General features: G+C 40.8%; 2 protein-coding genes across 2 annotated transcripts in view; both read right to left on the reverse strand.

The window, feature by feature from the left end:
- The window catches only part of LOC112263268 (guanine nucleotide-binding protein G(q) subunit alpha-like), a 35128-nt gene extending 32133 nt beyond the window's left edge, over positions 1 to 2995 (reverse strand). Inside the window, exon 1 of the mRNA XM_024439352.2 lies at positions 1849 to 2995. Coding sequence (XP_024295120.1) covers positions 1849 to 1984 — 136 coding nt within the window. The 5' untranslated portion in view covers positions 1985 to 2995. The remainder of the gene's footprint in view (positions 1 to 1848) is intronic.
- A 1975-nt stretch (positions 2996 to 4970) lies between these two features.
- On the reverse strand, positions 4971 to 6640 carry LOC112263270 (ladderlectin-like). The gene has a single exon (XM_024439354.2). It carries the CDS (start codon positions 6551 to 6553, stop codon positions 5909 to 5911), a length of 645 nt encoding a protein of 214 aa, XP_024295122.1. The 5' UTR covers positions 6554 to 6640; the 3' UTR covers positions 4971 to 5908.
- Between the last annotated feature and the right edge of the window lie 9360 nt (positions 6641 to 16000).

The following is a 16000-nucleotide window of genomic DNA, read 5'->3' on the forward strand; positions in this document are numbered from 1 at the left end:
CGTATTTTTTGTGGGTATGATAGAAAAGGACAGTTGTGTTAACATTAGGCATCTTCTTCAAGAGTCAATGGGTAGGCTTGCCTGATAATCAGACCGTGCTGTACATTTGTTTGGAAAAATGTCCTCTCACAAAAGCAGAATGCTGAATAAAATCATATTTTAACTTACTTCACTGGTTGACCGTGCAGTGGGTCCTTTTGCAGGTAGGACTGTGAGACAATATATCCACAGGAAAGTATAACTAGTACAACTTTTCAAAGCACTGGTAGTGCGTTCAGATTTCTATCACTTGAAGCATTTCAAAAACAGCTGTCTATTTCAGAGATATGGGCGAATGGCGTGCACAGATTGTTGGGCCAAACGTTAGGACTCGAAACATGCAGGAATGTCTACATGCTTAATAGTGTAGGCCAACAGGTAAACACCACTGTAAACACGCTTTTAGCTCAGGAGTTCTAGACCCTGTAATTGCTACCAATAAAACGCCTAGACTTTGGCCTCATCAGTAAACAGACGGAAACCACTTGGAATGATTTAGGGATCACAACTATTATCCTCAACTATCACTGAAATCAATTGTTGGATGGTGCGAGTGATTAAAAAAATGGTAGCTAAATACACTGAACAAAAATATAAACGCAACATGTAAAGTGTTGGTTCCATGTTTCATGAGCTGAAATAAAATATCCCACTTTTTTTTTTTTTTACATATGCACAAAAGGATGATTTTTCTCAAATTATGTGCACAAATTTGTTTACATCCCTGTTAGTGAGCATGTATCCTTTGCCAAGATAATCCATCTACCTGACAGGTGTGGCATATCAAGAAGCTGATTAAACAGCTTGATCATTACACAGGTCCACCTTGTGCTGGGGACAATAAAATGTGCAGTTTTGTCACACAACACAATGCCACAGATATCTTAAGTTTTGAGGGAGTGTGCAACTGGTATGCTGACTGCAGGAATGTCCACCAGAGCTGTTGTCAGATAATTCAATGTTAATTCTCTACCATAAGATGCCTAACAACGTAGTCGTTTTAGAGAATTTGGCAGTACGTCCAAGCGGCCTCACAACCGGAGACCATGTGTATGGCGTTTGGTTTGCTGATGTCAATGTTGTGAACAGAGTGCTCCATGGTGTAGGTGGGGTTATGGTATGGGCAGGCATAAGCTACGGACAAGGAATACAATTACAGTTTATAGATGGCAATTTGAATGCATGGAGATACCGTGACGAGATCCTGAGGCCCATTGTCATGTCCCAGTTCTTCCATGGCCTGCATACTCACCAGACATGTCACCCATTGAGCATGTTTGGGATGCTCTGGATCGACGTGTACGACAGCATGTTCCAATTCCTGCCAACATCCAGCAACTACGCACAGCCATTGAAGAGGAATGGGACAACATTCCACAGGCCACAATCAACAGCCCGATCAACTCTATGCAAAGCAAAGGAGATGTGTCTTGGTGCATGAGGCAAATGGTGGTCACACCAGATACTGACTGGTTTACTGATCCACACCCCTACTTTTTTTTTAAGGTATCTGTGACCAACATATGCATATTTGTATTCCCAGTCATGTGAAATCCATTGATTTGGGCCAAATGTATTCATTTAAATTAACTGATTTCCTTACATGAACTGTAACTCAGTAACATTTTTGTAATTGTTGCATTCATATTTTGGTTCAGTATATATTCAAATAAGATGCTTTGGAACTAAATTCGACATGTGTGGCTGGTTACAAAGTTAAAACAGGCTGATTCGCAGGCGTAGCTCGCGTATCACTACCCAAATGGAATTTTGGGCTTTACTTGCATCTCATCATCACCACTAGCTTACCGAGAAGCAACAGCTTCAATTCCCGCCGAGCATCCCTCTTATCCCGGCGGAGCTGCCTTTCGATCTCGTCGTTGATCCGCCTGGCTTCTTTCGCCTCCTCGCTGAGGCAACACGCCATTATGGAGTCAAGGGTCATTCTTTTAAAATCACTTTTCCTGCTTCTTTATGCAGATTCCAGTTGCAATAAATTATAACAGTTAACGAATATCATGTCACGCCCTAACAGCTGGCGAAAAAACACGGACGCGTTTAATATAAATAGGACATAGCCTAGATGTGGTTCAAATAAAATGTATATTTGTGTTGCCCCCCGTTTCGTGTCCTTTCTGATCGCCTGTCAGTCAGAAAACAGTGGCTCGGGGAGTTAACTAAATGTCAGTACAATTCTAATTGAGTAATGGGTAGTGTGAATTCTCTTCTAAATATGATCAACAGATCCGTCCGTAGTCTTTGTGATAAGCATTCTCATTCTTGCCCAGTCATCCTTTTCACGTCTTTTATTAAAAGGCATGTCTTCATATCCTACGTCCAATATAGTCCTATCATATCATCCGTTTGATGAAAAAATACATGAAACAACGTGTCCGCTTTATTTCCAAACGCTTGACTCCCGGGCGTGGTAAAGCAGAATATGGCGGACTTTCATTCCAATCCGCTAGACATGAATACAGTTATCTCTCACTCGCAAAAAAAACAACAACACGAAAAAACACGCAACACCAATCGCATGTTTACTTTACAAAACGGAAAAACTCGTCATCCGTGTGCCTTCATGAATAGGAAAATGTCGATTATTCTGCTACACGTTTGCCTATAATACAAATAGAAAAAACGATCATGTTTCGTACAGCCCTGAGCCTTTCCCTTTCATCAATTCCATGTATTTTTACAGAGACCATTCACTCCTGGTCGGTGACGTCGGACAGTGGTAGGGAGTGTCCTCAGAAGAAAAGCGACTCGAAAGTGGGCCTAGTCCCATAACAAGCAGTTGATGTTACCTGCTCTACCTAAAAATCTGTACAGAATAATACCTTCTACATTTGCAATGATGGTAGTAGCTGCATGTAAAAAAAAAGTAATGCGAAGAGACTGGCATTATTGCATAGCAGAAGAAAAACCCAAGGTAAGCAGACTAAAGCAGTATCTCTACAAGGTATAGGCTCGTCTAGCATACCATTATCCCGAGAAATGCTATCTGCCAAATATGTTATCAGTAGTGAATTGGTCTGTGTTGCACAACTTGACCTTTAATCAACAACAATAACAACAAAGGGCCCTACAAGTATCTGAGTTGCTGTTTATTTTCATGTCACAGCTTGGGCCACGGAATAAGTGCAATTTATGACTTGAAGCCCACACAACCTCATAGAATCTGAGGTTTAAAATCCCTGAACCCCAGCACTGCAACTCACAGGATTTAAAAACATGACTGCAAGGAAAGGAAAATAAATGTTGCTGAGTGAGTGGAACACAAACCTGTTCAAGGCCAGTAGACCTATTGCAGATCTATTGTCGGCCTATGCCTGAACTACCTTTTTGAACAAGGCGATATTGTGCTTCTTCACTCGCTGTGTTTACTCAAATCATAGGGCACTGCTGTGCTTCCTGTCTATGGGGTAATGGACAGGATACTGCACTTCTCAAATGTCCTTGAGTACTTCTATTATGCACATTTGAATTAAATGAGCAGCGAAGGCATTTTACATCTATTTAATTGGTCAACTTAAAAAAAGCCTCACTGGTACATGCTACATGAAAAAACACATGGGCAAATGATTTCTGCATGATGGATCATTACCTTGGTCATGGAATGAATATAGCTACAGTGATTGAAAGTTAATGGAACTAGTTCTTGATGAGCCGGTTGATGTTTCCTTTGTTTTTCATCATGTTTGTTACAGGGTTGGAGGATGTTCATTTTCCATGACAAGTCTGCTCCAAAATAGCATTGGCCTACACAGCAAATAATGATATGTACAACTTTTTATTTAAAACATTATTATATGTAAAACGTATTATACTATGTAAAGTATTATTATTGAGCCATGGAAATAGACATGTTTATTTAAGCCCTGTGGCTCCTCTCATTGGCGGTTTTGGATGCTCTGTTTGCTTACTAACTAACAGTTACAATTGAGTTTATCTCACTGAGGAATTGAGTGTTAGTAACTTAAGCAACCCATTTGAGCCATGAAATGGTGTCATAAAAAAAGAGTGAGAAGTGTTTAGGGAAATGTGCCTTGTCCCACAGATCTGCTTTCAGGGGACACCAGTCACTCAGGCTCCCAAGTGCATCTCAGTTCAAGAGGCGTCACTGCAGTATCTGGTTCGATTCCAGGCTTCATCACATCTGGTCGTGATTGGGAGTCCCATAGGGCCGCGCACAAATGGCCCAGCGTCATCCGGGTTTGGCCGGGGTAGGCCATCATTGTAAATAAGAATTTGTTCTTAACTGACTTGCCTGGTTAAATAAAATAAAAAGTCAACCTGTGTCTAAAATGAAGGGCAACCCTCACAGGTAAACGTTTGCCAAAGTGTTGGTGCCAGTCTGCTATGGTATGTTTTAACCACTACACTAGGAAGAAAGAAAGAAGAAAACAAATCCACAACATCTTTATAACAGGAAAGCAATTACATAGGTAATCAAAACTTGCAATAGCTATGTTTCCATGAACTTTCCCAGTGATTTTTTTTCCTCGACATTTAATTCAGACAGACGCGACAATTGCCTACCACGGTGCGTTTCCATAAACTGTTGTGTCGATAAAACAGCTGGACGTAATGACGTCACAAAACCTAAAATGTCGAATAGAAATGTGGTTGAAGTGTATCCATCATTATATTAGGCATATTGCGGATTAATAAAGTGGCTACATTCTGTATGCCCAGCCCACCTATCTTTCATGTCTCAGGTAGCCCGAAAAATCCAGGATGGATATAATACAAACATGGACTAATATTTGCCATATTCTTATCATTCTCATATGTCAAACTTATCGCCACTGTCCGTGCCATTGTGTAACTTGCAGTCACGCAGGCCTAGATGATCTGAAACAATTTGATAGTGAAACTTCAAATTGCAATGTGAAGCAACTCAGGCATTCTTGAAAGTCAATACAAACTTGGTTCCGCAAGGAAACATTATTTTTTATTGTTGAATAAATGGATGCTGCGAGCAGTAGGCATTAGAATTACATGTGGAGTGGAGTTTTATAGTTGATAATATAATGTGCCAGCAAACCTTAAAAAATATTCGGCAATCATATTTATTCGAAGAGCACAGTTTCCATCATCAGTAGCTACTGTGTTTCCATTAATAACTTGTCCACTTCCATTTAACCATCTTGTGTCGATAAAAACAGCTGGACATAATGTCACCCCCTCAGAAAAGAAACATTTTTAGAGTGGAAAAAGTTGATTTTGCTAGCAGTAGGCATTCAGAATGAAATGTGGAGTGGAGCGTTATAGTTACGTGATGACATCACGTGCCCAGTTTACCTTCAAAATTATTCTGCAATCATCATTTATTAGAAAAACACCATTATTTGTTGCAATAAAGAAAGTTCGACAAAATAAAAATCCACCCCAGTCGAACAGATAAAAATGTTGTTGATCTTTCTTAAATGTATCATATATATGCCGTTTGCATTACACATGTCGCAATAATGTTTTGGCGTCATTGCTTTTGTAGAATAAACCTGGATCAATGGAATCCTATGACTGCATCTTGCCTAAGTCACATTTAGCATTTTGGCAGACATCCAGGGTGACTGAATAAAGTCAGTAATAAAATCAATGTTTAAAAAAATATATATATTGAACCTTTAACTCGGCAAGCCAGTTTAGAACTAATTATAATTTACAATGACGACCTACCCCGGCCAAACCCGGACGACAGGGAAAATTGTGCGCCTCACTATACGACTCCCAATCACGGCCGGATGTGATGCAGCCTGGATTCATTACGCTAAAATGCTTAAAGCAGTTAGAATTGTTAGTTGGTTTATGTTATTTCTTTCTCGTACTGAAATCATGTTGCTGACAGGAAGCACAATCTTGACTAACAGGACATTTTCACACAGATGAATGGGAGACCTGTGCCACAGTGAGCATTTGACCAGCCCACTGAGGTGCGCAGATGGATGCAAGCGTTGCGGTCCACATCAAGGTGTGTGTACCAGTTTTCGTAGTAGAATCCTACACGGTCGATCCACAGCCACCTGTCTTGGAGATAGAATCCACCGATCCACGCGCTGTGCCGGTTGGCCATTGTCGTTAACTGCTGCAGGAAGCGATACTGTCGGGGGTTCTGAACGGAGGCCAGGTTTGCATGCAGAGTGTTGCAGTGTTCCTCTGCGTTGTGCCACGGCAAGTATGAGTTCACAAAGAGGAAACAGCGCGACTGATGTAGGTACCAACCATCAGGGCAGTGCAAAAACCTTATCGCTGGTGCTTGGACCAGCGCAAGAGCATCAGCCTCAGCTTCCCCTTCTTCAGGTAGAGCATGCTCTACTTTGTTTTCTACCAGTTCTACTATGGTGTCCATTGGAGCGTCACCCAGTGGCTTCAGTGGCCCAGTCTCTTTAGCCTCCTCTAGAACTGGAACAATGCTTAGTTGTTCCACTGCCACAGCCTGCTGCTGCCCTGCTGCTTCCCTTAGAGTTAAGGCCACGCAGAGTAATACAGAGATGCTCAGGACCTTCATGGTGATTTTGCTGGTTAACTGTAGTCGTAGGCAAGTCACAGGTAGTCTTTTCTCAGGTTGGCCAGTGATGGAGTGATGAGTGGAGTAGAGGTTGCTCCGCTCTTTATATACTGTCCCCTCCCCTATGCTTTCACCAAGGAACGTTACGTGACATAGAGCAATGATAAGGGGAATTTTTATGGTAGCTATGAACTAAGCTATAAATTGTGATTGGTATTGTTAATTCATTTCCTGAAAACGTTGGTATCTACGGTCTTTAGCCCGCCGTGTTCCAGTAAATTATGGTAGTAAGGGTGTGTTACACTGAAAATAAACCCAGGTGACAGGAATCAGTTCCAGTAAAGACCTGTTCCAATGTAAGGTCTATAGGGCAGCTTAACCCTCTTCCTGGAGATCTACCATCCTGTAGGTTTTTTTTGTCCAATGTTGGATTAAGTTAGCATACCTGATTCAGCTAGGTCTTGGTGAGCAGTTTAGGCCTATACATACAATCTGGGGTGTAATCATTAGTCCAACCTGTATAGCAAACAGTTGCAAATAGAACACGTTTTGCAACAAAAAGACGAGTTTCTATTGGGAAGATTCAGGTAGGTTGTACTGTTTGCTTCTGTTTGGTTCCAAGTGAATACACCCAGACAGGTGTGCTAAATTAGGGTTAGACTGAACCCACAGGACGGTAGATCTCCAGGAAAAGGGTTGCTGGGCAGCCCTGCAGTAAATGATAGCTAGGCTAGGGGTTAGGGTTAAGTTTAGGAATTAGGTTATAGGATTAGGGGAAGGGTTAGCTAAAAGGGTTAGGGGATGGGTCAGCTAACATGCTAAGTAGTTACAAATGAGCAAAACAAAGTACTAAGTAGTTGAAAAGTTGATAATTAGCTAACATTTTCTGTGATGAGTTTCGAACTCGCAACTTGGGTTAATAGACATTAGTGTTATAAGCCCACCCTTGATTTACGTAATCAGCTGTCTTATTTAACAATATCAAATGTAACATATCATACTAATTTGAGTGTCCCGGATTTACATGTACTATGTTACGTCTAGTCTATGAGACCAGGCTGTTCAGTTGGTTTGTACCCAGTAAGCAAAATGGCTTTGAAAGTATTTTAGACCTCTTACCCATTTTTGGAGCTGAATGAAAGGTGAAAATGCCAATTTTCCGGACGTCAAATGTTTTTTCTTGATGTCATAAATACATCTTATATGGATATTGAAAATGTGTATTTTCCGGGTGTTGAAAAGTCGTATTTTACGAATGTTGAAAATACATATTTTCCAGACGTTAAATACGTATTTTCAGGAAATGTTCAGATTTGTTTCGGTTCTGAACTAAAGTTGGATGTTGAAATCAGTAAAAAAAAATGTTCTGAATGAAAGTTTAAAATACTTAAATTTACAGACTTTGAAATGTACTTTTTTTGTCATTGATTCTATGGTCAAATGTCAACCTCACCTACTGTATATTCTCAATTAAGTAATCATTATATCACAATATTAATTCCTTCGAAGATTGCAACATAGAATATTTATTGTTGCTCCCATCTGTCACATGCACTTATGCTAGCTTTTTCAAACTGGCAGCGATGATTTTTTTAAGTAGCCCAACCTACAGAATAAACCAACAGACCACACTTTAGTTCAGTAGAGTACATTAGAGTAAAGTAGGCTACAATACAGTACACTATACTGTGCTGTACTCTACTGAACTATATTTTTCTCTAGCCATCCGCTTCAAGGAGAATACTGTAAGGCACCCTGAGTGTCTGACAGCTTAACCAAACCTCTATTACCCTCCAACTCCATGGTCTTCCATTGAGAGAGATAGACTTTCTCACTCTCACCAAGGTAGCAAGTTGCAGAGGCACATTCACCTGAACCAACGTAAGTATTCGCAGTGCACCCACTAACACTCATTTGTTGTTACTCACCAGGGTTTAGCCAATGGAAAATATTACTTGGCTCATTGTGTTAAAGCTACATCAATGTGTTTACATTATCTGTTTGTGTTTTCTCTCATTTTTGTTTTCTAATGTTCAGCTATCTACCAGAGCTCTGTTTCCCTCTAATGGTGATGGCGAGTATGACATACTCAAAGATCTGTATTGAAGTGATTACACATTCAACAATTGCATGGGCAGAATCATGCATCCTTATTGTGTGGTATTTGGGGTTGTGTGTGAGCTCTCGTCGACTGACCTCTCCCCTGCACTGCAGCCTAGGCCGTGTCTCAGAGGTACTGAAGGCCTGAATTTGAGGGCATGGGAGGCCCCCACTGGGTCACTCTCAACTGCAACACCCTGGTGGGAGACAAAGGGGCTGAGGACCACTGGGTCAAAGGTTAGGGGACACATTCAGTCTCTCATTGACCCTCTTTCAAGTCAGTTATTCAGGATCTTTCCTTGAGCTTGAATCCAGGGTCTTGTTCATTAGGGCACACCGTATCAAAACATTTTTTTTATTGGTGGTATTACATTTTTTTTTTATTACAAATTTTTGCATGTTATTTTGACATTAATACGTGTCACATATCAGTTTGCAAATGTTTAAAAAATAATAATAATTTTGTTAATAAAGCTGCATACAGTCTCTTTTTTTGCTTTCTTGAGTAAGGCAGTTCCAAAATGCAGGTGTTTGAGTCTAGATCAGCGCTTTCTGTGGTGGTGGGGCAGCCAGCAGAAAATATGGTGCGTAGGGGTTGGTAACATTCTCTAGTTGTGCTGTGATTGGCTCAGTGTTCCGTCACTAATGGGGACACTACGTTACTGCAAAATCTACGGGGAGAGCATGAAAATTAAAGACCCTTGGGTACTGTCATAGATTTACATTAGAAGTGCCCATCTGAGAAGGCTGAAGGTCTTTGGCCACAGATAAAATCACATTGGTTGAGAGAATGTCATCAAAGCAAAGGGTGGCCACTTTGAAGAATCTCAAAAATAAAATATAGTTTGGTTTGTGTAACACCTTTTTTTGGTTACTACATGATTCCATGTGTTATTTCATAGTTTTGATATCTTCACTATTATTCTACGATGTAGAAAATAGTAAAAATACAGAAAAACCCTTGACTGAGTAGGTGTGTCCAAACTGACTGGTACTTAATATATATTACACACTACCGTCAAAGTTTGGGATCACTTAGAAATGTCCTTGTTTTTGAAAGAAAAGCAAATTGTTTTGTCCATTAAAATAACAAAATTGATGAGAAATACAGTGTAGACATTGTTAATGTTGTAAATTATTATTGTAGCTGGAAACAGCTGCTTTTGAATGGAATATCTACATTTGAAGTCAGAAGTTTACATACTTAGGCTGGAGTCATTAAAACTTTTTTTCAACCACTCCACAAATTTATTGTTAACAAACTATAGTTTTGGCAAGTCAGTTAGCACATCTATTTGTGCATGACACAAGTAATTTGTCCAACAATTGCTTACAAACAGATTATTTCACATATAATTCACTGTATCACAATTCCAGTGGGTAAGAAGTTTACATACACTAAGTTGACTGCCTTTAAACAGCTTGGAAAATTCCAGAAAATGTCATGGCTTTAGAAACTTCTGATAGGCTAATTGACATAATTTTAGTCAATTGGAGGTGTACCTGTGGATGTATTTCATGGGACCACGCAGCCGTCATACCGCTCAGGAAGGAGACGCATTCTGTCTCCTTGAGATGAACGTACTTTGGTGCGAAAAATGCAAATCAATCCCAGAACAACAGCAAAGGACTTGTGAAGATGCTGGAGGAAACGGGTACAAATGTATCTATATCCACAGTAAAGCCAGTCCTATATCAACATAACCTGAAAGGCCGCTTAGCAAGGAAGAGACCACTGCTACAAAACCTCCATAAAAAAGCCAGACTACTGTTTGCAACTGCACATGAGGACAAAGATCATACTTTTTGGTGTCTTCTGGTCTGATGAAACAAAAATAGAACTGCCATAATGACCATCGTTAAGTTTGGAGGAGAAAGGGGGAGGCTTGCAAGCCAAAGAACACCATCCCAACCATGAAGCACGGGTGTGTTAGCATCATGTTGTGGGGGTGCTTTGTGGCAGGAGGGACTAGTGCATTTACAAAATAGTTGATATCATGAGAAAGAACAATTATGTGGATATATTGAAGCAACATCTCAAGACATCAGTCAGGAAGTTAAAGCTTGGTCGCAAATCGATCTTCCAAATGGAAAATGACGCCAAACATACTTCCAATGTTGTGGCAAAATGTCTCAAGGACAACAAAGTGAAGGTATTGGAGTGGCCATCACAAAGCCCTGACCTCAATCCTATAGAAAGTTTGTGGGCAGAACTGAAAAAGCGTGTGTAAGTAAGGAGGCCTATAAACCTGACTCAGTTACACCAGCTCTGTCAGGAGGAATGGGCAAAAATTCACCCAATTTATTGTGGGAAGCTTGTGGAAGGCTCCCTAAAACATTTGACTCAAGTTAAGCAATTTAAAGGCAATGCTACAAAATACTAATTGAGTGTATGTAAACTTCTGACCCACTGGGAATGTGATGAAAGAAATAAAAGCTGAAATAAATAATTCTCTCTATTATTCTGACATTTCACATTCTTAAAATAAAGTGGTGATCCTAACTGACCTAAGACAGGGAATTTTTACCAGGATTAAATGTCAGGAATTGTGAAAAACTGAGTTTAAATGTATTTGGCTAAGGTGTATGTAAACTTCCGTCTTCAACTGTACATAGACGTACAGAGGCCCATTATCAGCAACCATCATTCCCGTGTTCCAATGGCATGTTGTGTTAGCTTATCCAAGTTTATCATTTTAAAAGGCTAAATGATCATTAGAAAACCCTTTTGCAATTATGTTAGCATAGCTGAAAAATCTTGTCCTGATTTAGGAAGCAATAAAACTGGCCTTCTTTAGACTAGTTGAGTATCTAGAACATCAGCATTTGTGGGTTTGATTACAGGCTCAAATGTCCAGAAACAAATAACTTTCTTCTGATACTCGTCTGTTTATTCTTGTTCTGAGAAATGAAGGCTATTCCATGCGAGAAATTGCTAAGCAACTGAAGATCTCGTACAACGCTGTGTACTACTCCCTTCACAGAACAGCCAGTGCAAACTGGCTCTAACCAGAATAGAAAGAGGAGTGGGAGGCCCCGGTGCACAACTGAGCAAGAGGACAAATACATTCGAGTGTCTAGACCAAAAGGATGTTATTATAATATTTTTTTACTTACATGTTTTGCTAAAATAAAGGTTTAAGGAAATACAGCCATGCACCACAGTACTAGAAGACAAAACAGTTCAATCAAGCCTGATGGTATTGTAAGTATAAATCAATCTTCCAATATTTTAATTTTAAAAAGCATGAAAAGGTAGTGTATTGGGATAATATCTTACTGTGGTGTGCGAAGAATCCAATACTTGTATGCGGTACAAATCAAATGATTGTGGAAGCATGTCCTCTAAGAGTATGAATTAGTCTGTTTAAGGAAGTTACTGTAGTTTGAAGTACAATACCAACATAGCTACTGCACTAGGTCAAAGCTGTGTGCTGGAAAACCTTGGTAGAGCATGGGTGTAATAGGCATTAAAATGTAGTTTTTATTTGTATATATATGTATTACTATGGGCTTATAAAGAAAACAAATAACTATTCTATGTCCCGTAAAAGTGGGGTAGGGAGTACTCAGTAGAGTCTGTAGAATCTATATATGGTGTCAATTCACGAGGCTCTGAATAATACAGAGTGTTGCGGGACTTTTTCTGTGGTCAAACAGCTTAAAACGGGGTGCCTGGACACTATATGATACAAATATAATTAGAAATGATCGATTTTGTGTCCATAAAACCAGAGTCCAGTCTACTCACTAGAGTCCCTAGAAAACAAAAACAGGTGAGTTTGAACAAAAGGTTAGGTCATAGGAAGTTTTACGTTGACATTTGAACAGTGAGATACAGAACCATGGACAGTTAACATTTTAGAATGTTATGTTGTCGGCCTTTCTCCAAATATGTGGCCCAAAAGCATATTAACGTGATGTTATATTTTAGTTATTGCAAGACCACAAACTGGTTAAGAGAAAATATGAATTTCTGTCTTAAATAAACTGGGATGGAAAATAGTCAGTTGGGGTTCTACTAACCAAATATGTTCCGTTTTTCAGGTGGGGTTGTGTAGAACAGCCTGCTGGGCAGAGTAACAGTCCAGCTACACTCCGTGTTATTCAGAGCCCCATGAAATGGCACCATACATGGATTCCACAGACCCTACTGAGTATTCCCTACAATACCTTTACTGCGGCACCTAGTATAGTTTTTGCTCTATAAGCCAATATGTATTCAGTGCCTTGAGAAAGTACATTACACCCCTTGACCTTTTCCTCATTTTGTTGTGTTACAGCCTGAATATCTTTTATTTTATGCCACTGATCTAATTGCACATCATACCCCACAATGACAAAGTAGAACATTTATAAAAACTTTAACATTAAGTATTCAACCCCTTTGTTATGGCAAGCCTTAATACGTTCAGTTGTAAAAATGTGCTTAATAAGTCATAAGTTGCGTGGACGCACTATGTAAGGCCTGTTCACAGGTGTCCTGTGTGAATTTAAGTGTGCTCTCTCTAATTCTCTCTTTCTCTCTCTCGGAGGACCTGAGCCCTAAGAACCATGCCTCAGGACTACCTGACATGATGACTCATTGCTGTCCCCAGTCCACCTGGCCGTGCTGCTGCTCCAGTTTAAACTGTTCTGCCTTATTATTATTGGACCATGCTGGTAATTTATGAACATTTGAACATCTTGGCCATGTTCTGTTATAATCTCCACCCGGCACAGCCAGAAGAGGACTGGCCACCCCACATAGCCTGGTTCCTCTCTAAGTTTCTTCCTAGGTTTTGACCTTTCTAGGGAGTTTTTCCTAGCCACCGTGCCTCTACACCTGCATTGCTTGCTGTTTGGGGTTTTAGGCTGGGTTTCTGTACAGCACTTTGAGATATCAGCTGATGTACGAAGGGCTATATAAATACATTTGATTTTGATTTGTTCAATGCTGTTCTGACCAATCGGAATCCATGCTTCAAGAATGTTTGAATGATTTTGATGTTCTGGGATGCCTCTGCTCTGAGAATAACATTGACGTGTACACTGACACGGTGACAGATTCCGCTTTCAAAACAACTGGGAACTCCCCCCAAAAATATGAGGTCAAATTATGACATCAGTGATCTTCAGGTCGGTAAATCGGAGCTCTAAAAAGAGTTCCTGAGTTGGATGATCGTTCAAAGGTGACTAGGAATACGCTTGAGTACAAAAATTCCAGTTATGCCCTCCATAAGGAAATCAGACAGGCAAAAAGTCAACTGGAACGTGAAGTCGGAATTCGCAATTCAACAGCTTCGATATGAGACGTATGTGGCAGGAGAAACCAGCCACATCCTGGACACCAACGTCTTGCTCCTGGACAAGCTAAACACCTTCTTCACCCGCTTCAAGGGAAACACATTGCCCACGACGCGGGCCAGCGCCGCTCCCGAGGACTGTGAGCTCTCCTTCAATCTCCCTATCCCAGTCTGCTGCCCCACTTGCTTCAAGACGTCCACCATGGTTCCTGTAACAATTGTTATATTTAACTAGGCAAGTTAGTTAAGTTTAAATTCTTATTTACAATGACGGCCTAGGAACAGTGGATTATCTGCCTTGTTCATGGGCAGAACGACAGATTTTTACCTTGTCAGCTCGGGGATTTGATCTAACAACCTTTCGGTTACTGGCTCAACACACTAACCACTAGGCTACCTGCTGCCCTAAAGAAAGCAAAGGTAACTGAACTAAATGGCTATCACCCTGTAGCACTCACTTCTGTCATCATGAAGTGTTTTGAGAGGCTAGTTAAAGAGCATATCACCTCCACCTTACCCAACACCCTAGCACCACTGCAATTTGCAAACTGCCCCAATAGATCCACGGGTGACCATGGTCCAACCACACAGTGTGGTGATGAAGGCGCAACAGTGCCTCTTCAACCTCAGGAGGCTGAAGAAATTTGGCTTGGCCCCTAAGACCCTCATAAACTTTACAGATGCACCATTGAGAGCATCCTGTCGGGCTGTATCACCGCCTGGTACTGCAACTGCACCGTCTGCAGCCGCATGTCTCTCCAGAGGTTGGTGCGGTCTGCCCAACGCATTACTAGGGGCACACTGCCTAACCCTCCAGGACACCTACAGCATCCGATGTCACGGGAACGCCAAGAAGATCATCAGGGACCCCAGCAACCTGAGCAATGGCCTGTTTAACCCGTTACCATTCAGAAAGCGATGTCAGTACAGGTGCATCAAAGCTGGGACCGAGACACTGAAAAAACAGCTTCCATCTCAAGGCCATCAGACTTACATTTTTGTCACCACTAGCAGGCCTCCGCCCAGTAACCTGCCCTGAACTTTAGTCACTGTCACTAGCCGGCTACCACAGTTACTCAAACCTGCATCTTAGAGGCTGCTGCCCTATGTCCATAGACATGGAACACTGGCCACTTTAATAATGTTTACATACGGTTTTGCCCACTTCATATGTATACTGTATTTCTTCATTCCATTCTTTAACTTTTTCGATTTGTGTGTATTGTGTCGACCCTCTCACTCTGTCTGCCGAATTCTTCCTCTTTGCTCTTGTTTTCCTTAATCGGATGTCGGTGGGTGGAGCCGGGAGGGTCGTCAGTGAAAAGGGACACACCTGGGCTCGGGTGTGTCCCAGGATAAATGCACCTCTTCCCCATCAATTGAGGAGACTTTCTCCATGCAGATACAGATTTTGGTTGTGGCATTTTTGTGGCTGTTTCTTGGTTGTTTGTGTTGGCACCTTTCAACACCCCTCATTATCACACTTATGCATGTAAACACTTACACTACTGATTACTGACTACACACCATTGTTAATTATATTTAGTTATTCCTTATCTCCATGTTGTCTCCTTGTTTGTTATGCGCCTTGAGCCGGTTCTTGACAGTATTGTTGTGTATTGTTAAGAGATTACTGCACCGTTAGTAACACAAGGACTTCGATACTCCCGCAATAACATCTGCTAAATATGTATATGCAACCGACATTTGATTTGATTTTGTGTGCAATAATAGTGGTTAACATTACTTTTTTAATGATTAACCCATCTCTGTACCCCACAGATACAATTATCTGTCAGGTCTCTCAGTCGAGTAGTGAATTTCAAGCACAGATTCAACCACAAAGACCATAATGTAATGAGGTTTTTGTTGTATCATTTGAAATGTCTGCAGGGATCATTCGAGCTTTGACCATCTTGTGTCCTGCTCACAACATAACTATTTTAATATGGTTTCTTTTTCTGAATTATGATGATTAAAACAAGTCCCCTCTGTGCATCCTTGGTGTACCTGGCAGACCCACTACTATAAATGTTTCAAATACAAACGTTTTGGATATTGT

This window comes from Oncorhynchus tshawytscha, linkage group LG12, assembly GCF_018296145.1.
Source record: "Oncorhynchus tshawytscha isolate Ot180627B linkage group LG12, Otsh_v2.0, whole genome shotgun sequence".
In the NCBI taxonomy this organism is placed as follows: domain Eukaryota; kingdom Metazoa; phylum Chordata; class Actinopteri; order Salmoniformes; family Salmonidae; genus Oncorhynchus; species Oncorhynchus tshawytscha.